At 38.6% G+C, this 6440-nt stretch overlaps 1 protein-coding gene across 2 annotated transcripts; it reads right to left on the reverse strand.

The window, feature by feature from the left end:
• Window positions 1-1169: 1169 nt before the first annotated feature.
• On the reverse strand, window positions 1170-6440 carry LOC104427228 (protein MAK16 homolog A). 2 transcript variants are annotated; one of them, XM_039304311.1, is made up of 10 exons: window positions 6285-6440; window positions 5239-5424; window positions 5029-5138; window positions 4699-4817; window positions 4516-4613; window positions 3883-3970; window positions 3665-3796; window positions 3387-3507; window positions 3011-3153; window positions 1170-1703 (listed from the first exon to the last, which is right to left on the reverse strand). In XM_039304311.1, the coding sequence occupies exons 2-10, from the start codon at window positions 5298-5300 to the stop codon at window positions 1659-1661; spliced, it is 918 nt and encodes a 305-aa protein (XP_039160245.1). In that variant the 5' UTR covers window positions 5301-5424; window positions 6285-6440; the 3' UTR covers window positions 1170-1658. The 2 variants fall into 2 exon arrangements, with proteins under 2 accessions (XP_039160245.1, XP_039160246.1); XM_039304312.1 differs by having other exon boundaries at window positions 1216-1703; window positions 3393-3507.

Here is a 6440-nt window from a genome sequence, read left to right on the forward strand (position 1 = left end):
CATGGCCAGTGGCCAGTCACTGACAAAATGAAGAAGAAGAAAAAAGGAAAGGAAAAAAAAAGAAATAAATAAAATAATAAAAAATTGAAATGTTTTTAAAAACTGTTCACATTAGTGCTAGCGGTGCCACATAAGTAGGTTGACATCCATATCACAATATTCGTCCAAAATTAGCTGAAATGACTAAATTGACTTAAAATCAAAATGTTTAGAACTAAATTGAAACTAATTCAAAAAGTTCATAACTCAATTGGCACCATAAAAATGTTTATGACTAAATTAGCACCATAAAAGATTTAGGACTAAATTGGCACTAATACAATAGGTTTATGACTTTTTTGATACTATTCTCCAGGTATTCATCACGTCTTTGAGTCTATCCAATTCTGGCAATTCCATTTCATTCGCTTGTCTCTGGCTAGATGGCTTGCATATGGCTAATCTCTACTCTTAGTTGTTCAAACAGATGCCAAATTTATGATGCGTCAACCTCTGCAAGTAGCGAATGAGTATACCAGAAAAAATGTCATGGCCTTACGCTTTCGGCAAGTAAATTATATACCGTGGAGAGATGTGAACAAATAGACAAAAGTCTATCATGCTGCGACCTTTTCGATTTAGTTTTGTTCTAATTTGTCGCAGGGAAAATTTGTAGGACATGAATGGGAAGATAGCCATCCCTCTCGTGCTCGAAGGCGCTGACGAGGAATTTCGTAATCAAGAATTTGGCTCCATTGAGATAATTAGCGTACGCCGCCGAATGCAGCACAGTATTGTTAGCTGACGACCTGACACGTTGGGGGAAAAGATGGGTTTAAAGATAATGTCGGACCAACGACTCTCGAATAGGCGCTGACTCTCCTAAACTAGAAATGGTATTGATTTGAAAAGATTAAGGATTAAATTAATCAAATTAATCAATAAAATAAATTTAGGACTTTTTTAATACTTTTCTCAATTTGGCCAAGGCAATGCTCCTTTTGTTGTGCCACTTTATAATTCCTACTTAATTTATATTGTACCTTTAGATCTCAGACTTAAAAATGGAGATATACATATAAGTTTCAACTTTTTAAACATAATACGAAAACACATCTATGATCCCATATTCAATACCTGTATATGTTCGTAAACTCCAAACACTCAACCGTAAATAAAAAATTAAAAGATTGAACAACTCTATGATTCCATTTTCATTACCCATAGAGTGCCACAGCTAGAATGCATCAATTCAATATAATAAAATTCCACCGGAGGAGAAAAAGAAATCAATACTAAGATACATATAAAAAAAATTGAAGAAGAGGTCAGGAACAACACAGTTCTCAACCTATCCATCAAAGCCAAAGGTAAAAACATAGGTCAGTAGGAAAATATTGGTGCAACGTGCATCCACTGGATGCTGGTTCTCTGCTCGAGTTTCGATCTTTTTCACGACCTATAATACCTCCTGTCTTAAAAAGACAGCAAGAACATTGGGGAGAAGCTGAACATAGATACAATACATTACCCAGAACTGCCATTAATTTCGGTCAAAACTTTGTGGTAACATTTCTTTGTGCTACTCTGAAAACTATGCCATGCACTTTCAAAGCCGAGACAGCCTCCCCCATCTGGGTTACCAGGCCAGACAGAAACAAGACGGTAGAAGCAAGCCCTCAATGAACTGCAGCTTGTCTTTCATCTGCATTTTCATGTTCAACCTGCCAATCAAAAGAACCGGTTTCAGACACTGGTATTGGCATGAGATCCATTAATAAATCGTAAACCGCATAATTAAAAACGCAAGCGCAGACACAGCTTTTACGATTCTCATTATTATTTCCATTATGACTATAATTCGTGAAAATAGCCATCTGGCCATGTCAGACAGAAATCTCGAAGAAGAGTAGGACAAACTAATTGAACTATACATGGGCATCTACTGCTTATGAAGGGGTTAATAATCCTGGACTAACACGGGCACTATTTCAATACCAACCTACGACAGAGCACTATTTCAATACCAACCTATGAAAGGAACGAGCCAATTTCCATAATGAACAGAAAACAATGTCCCGTCCAAGTAAATTGACCATATATAGATGCCAAAGAAAAACCATAAATAGAATTTGCCCTCGACCCAATAACATAGATTATATTCATTTTACCATCCTGACTACAGGGCACATACAACATCCGACTAATCCCGTAACTAAATCCATCCTCAGAGCTAATGAAACCCTCTTCCCCCTCTCTTTCCCCTTCCCCATCAAAACTCCAAATGGAGAACAACATCCGCAAAGGTCCACGGAACAGGAACACATCCTAAGCTGTGTGAACTGTGCCAACAGTAGGTGAGATCGAAGGAGTCCCCTGCAAAAGGTAGAACCACACACCTCTTGATAGCCTAAGTAAAGTAACTAAAGCCTAATCAAAGTTAGCATGAACAGTAAATCTGCTGCTGCACCGTAAACTATTAAAGCAACTTTTGGACATAGCAGTGGTAAGCACCAGCCCTTGCATCCTTCACTAGACATCAGCCTCGAGAAGAAGTTACTTTATCTAATCACATGCATATGGCATGATCCTATCAAGACAGCCTCCAAGGAATGGGTTGAATTACCTTTCCTACTTTTCTCCTCATGAAAGAAGATACCATCAGAATACTTGGAATATTAACCTAAAAAGCTTTCATTTCTGCTAAAGAAGATAATAACCCCCAAGAAAAGAATGAACACTCAACCACATTCATGATGTATGGGAACTTCATGAGAATATATTGGAAGACGACGTAGGTTGGTCATGGCACGATGCCACTCAAAAGCATTGAAGACTAGCTAAAACTTCTGCACAAAGTGATTTCCATGTATAAAAGAAAGCTGAACTATAAATTTGTCACTACCAATAGAAAAGTCTCATTCCTTGGCAACTGAACTTAAATTTGTCACTACTAATACAAAACACATGCTTATTGTGAACAAATGTCTATATTGACAGCAGATTCGACAATTCAAAACGATGCTCTCACCTCAACAAGAACCTTAGCTCTTTTCTTGGGCTTAGAAACAGCATCACCTTTCTCAACATTTCTTAAAGCCAAGGAGGATTCTTTTCTTCCTCTCTTCCGATCAGCTTCGGCATCACCATCTTCATCTTCGTCACCATCTTCATCTGTATAAAAAACTATAATTAGCTCCACTAATTGGATCCAGGATAAGTCCTCTAAGAACTTCTTGTCTCACGTGATTTTTTAGGTAATGAAGCAAAAGCAAAACATAAATGCAGCAAGCAACCATAAAGAATGAAAAAAGAAGAAGAAGAAGAAGATCACAGCTCTTGAAAAAAATTATCACATGAATATTCAAACGCTAAGTGGACACGATTTATCTAGGTATAGAAAGAACCTTCACCATTGTCACCGGTTGCATGAACTCTATTTATAGCAAGACCACCAAAATCTTCAATATCATCTTCTAGTTCTTCCTCAAGTTCATCATAACCTTCCACATACTCTATCTCAGGTTCCTGCTCATTCCAGAAATATCAATTGTGTAATCATCAAATCATAAACTCTAGCAAGAAGCAAAATTTTCTGATACCATACAGAAATACTGTTAACGAAGCCATAAGTACCATCTCAAACGACAAAAGTAACACTTAGTTCCTTAGAAAAATAGTATACCTCCTCTTCATCTTCATTGGCAGCCTGCAAAGAATCCATCTCAAGGACTTTTTCGTACTCTTTGACAGGGTAATTGTAGATATCACCATACACTCCTTTCCTTAGGCGTTCTAATAGCTCTTTCTCAATACTCTGCAGCAAAGCCAACAATAAGTAAAAATCTTGGGTGATACAATGGGTGAGGCACTTATATGGTTATAAAGGTGTACCCAACCAACCTTTTCCAAAACTGCTGCTTTCTCTGCTTTTTCCTCCCTTCTTGCCTCTCTCTTCTTTTCTTTCCTCGGTGTCGTCATAATCTTTTCCCTATGAGGAAAGAAAGGCATGTTGAAGTATAAAGCTGAAACAGAGGAGATGCCCCAAAGGACCAGACCAAACAGCAGTAATAGCCATGTCCACTGCAGGTTCTTTGAACAAGGGAGTTTCACGAATGCAAATGCAACGACCTTGTGAATTGTGATTTCACAATCACGATATAAGCATAAGGCAACACATAAGATATTTACTGAACAGAAATTTCAGAGAAAACTGAAATCGACATAAGAGAGCTGTAGAGAAACCTAGAATTATTCAATGCTAAAGATAATATTGTTTGACAAAGAGATTCATCATATCGCCAAATCTGACACACAAACATTCACTTGAACAATAGTTCTTTTTGCTCACATCAGAGCCAACAGTATGACAAGTTAACGAGCAATGACATTCTAGATGACACACAACTATAATCACCATATTACAAATTAAATTGAGAAGTGCCATCAAATAGCCACACAGAAGATTAAGAGATTTAGTTTATCATAAAAACACATCCTACGATAGAGCAGCCGAATGCAGGAGGGGGTTTTGACCTAGTTTTCAGAGCAAGCTTCCTCATTCGGATGCGCATTTGAGTCATTTTGGTCAACCTTTGCTTGGTCTTATGAACGAGAAACTTCGGCCAATACATCTGCCAACAGAATCGAAGCAATTAGAGAAATGTTAGAACAAAGCAAAACAATCTGTCACACTGCAAAGCTAAATTGTCAAGATACCAAATGCTTATCAATAATCTCAAGGGCCTTCTCGTAATTTTTCGGCAGCTTCAATCTTTCCCACAACTTATTAGGCATGTGAGCCCTTTCAATTGATTTCATATACAAGTAAAAGACACCTGCATAGTAGACCCAAAAAAAAAATGTGTATCTGGAGATCAGTTTAAAGTCAAAAGCAAAAAGCAATTAACTGCTGAACCTATCACAATAACTTTGGAACTAAAAATCTCATGTTAAACCAGTTTGTTGATACCATATACCATTAAAGATTTTGAAAGACATGGGAGAACTTAAAAAAAGCACTGCCATGAGGATAGTTAAAAATAGTACCATCATGGTCACGGATAGTAGCATAGCGGCTGTTAGCTAGAGGGCAGGAGCTCCTATTACAAATCCCCGTTACATTGTATTCATTTCGACAAAATATTCCAGCGGTAATCCTGCGAGATCAAATTAGAAGCAAACAAAGGTAATTCTTGCTCCAATTGGCAAGGAGAAGTAACATGATAAGGTGAGATCATTTTGGGTTACTTGACTCACTTGGCCATATAACTACAATGGTTGTGCCGAATGACTTGCCAGATAACCTCATCGTGCTGCATCTCTGACTAATAATTCGTTTTCCAACCTAATTATCCAGTTGCTTGTTTGGCTTTCAAAATTTAGTGTTTGAGCTTCTCCAGTATTAACCTTAGCACCACACCTTGTTGTTGGAGGCCAAGAAACCTGCAAGAGCAGATATGCCCTTCTATTAGTAGGTCACAACGGAGTCCGTGAAATAAGGTTGAAATCAAGCTGAGTTCTTGACTCAATTCAAATATCCAAATCGAACACGCATACACATACAAAACGAAGAGGAAAGAAAGCATAGTAAGATTGCTTAGAAGATACAAAGGCATGCAACCAACGCAAGTACACCAGTCGGACCTCGAAGTTGACTCGACTCATAAGCTCAATACTCAAATTTTAACTCAAGTTCAAATATCATTTTCTGTGCTCAAACTTGACATGAAAATATTTCTAGCAAGCTTGAATTGACCTGACTCAATCTTTGCCAAACTTATAATGGAGCTGGAGCTCGAGCTCGAGCTTGCTCGACTCTCCATTGCTTATTTTTTATTAGGGGGGCACGCTTCCTCCCGCCTTTTACCAGTAAATCACTTTTCCCAACAAAAAGTATGATGAGTGACCGAAACAGTATAATCAAATAGCAAACGTATCTCCTAAACAACACAAATCGAAACAGTGAGAATATACAAATTCTATGCTGAGCATAAACCAAACCAAACCAAACAAGCACAGCTCGAACCGTTCGAGCACATACAGATTGAAATCGAAAGCTCAAAACTTCCGGAACGAAGCACGCCCAAGATTACCCAAAAGTTCACAAACACAGAAGACGACCGGATTTTTCACGCAAAAGAGAGAGAAAAAGACGACCCAAGACCCCGAAACCTCCGCTTCTTCCTTCATATCATGCACACCGAACTACACATACCTTTATCCGGAGAGAGGGACCAATGTGTGAACAAACAGAGCCTAATCACGATATACAGAACCAAAGGGGAAGAAGCAAGAAGACGTACCGAGCTCGACGAATGACTCTACGTTCTCGAAACGAGCAGAAACCCAAGTCCGGAGCTTTTCTCCGACAAAAGAATGTCGCCGAGAGGCAGGAAAATCGCGCCGCTTCCCTTCCTGTCGGCGGCCGAACAAGGCAGAGAGGAAGCGAAGGCGGAGGG

This window comes from Eucalyptus grandis, chromosome 11, assembly GCF_016545825.1.
Source record: "Eucalyptus grandis isolate ANBG69807.140 chromosome 11, ASM1654582v1, whole genome shotgun sequence".
In the NCBI taxonomy this organism is placed as follows: Eukaryota; Viridiplantae; Streptophyta; class Magnoliopsida; order Myrtales; family Myrtaceae; genus Eucalyptus; species Eucalyptus grandis.

What these genes read in the sequence shown, in the direction of transcription:
- LOC104427228 (XM_039304311.1), bottom strand. Translation starts at nt 5,300, where the DNA reads ATGCAGCACGATGAGGTTATCTGGCAAGTCATTCGGCACAACCATTGT. An exon ending in AACCGGTGACAATGGTGAAG is followed by an intron (nt 3,154 to 3,386) that starts GTTCTTTCTATA and finishes TTTTTTATACAG; the next exon opens with ATGAAGATGGTGACGAAGAT. An exon ending in GAGCTAAGGTTCTTGTTGAG is followed by an intron (nt 1,704 to 3,010) that starts GTGAGAGCATCG and finishes TTTGATTGGCAG; the next exon opens with GTTGAACATGAAAATGCAGA.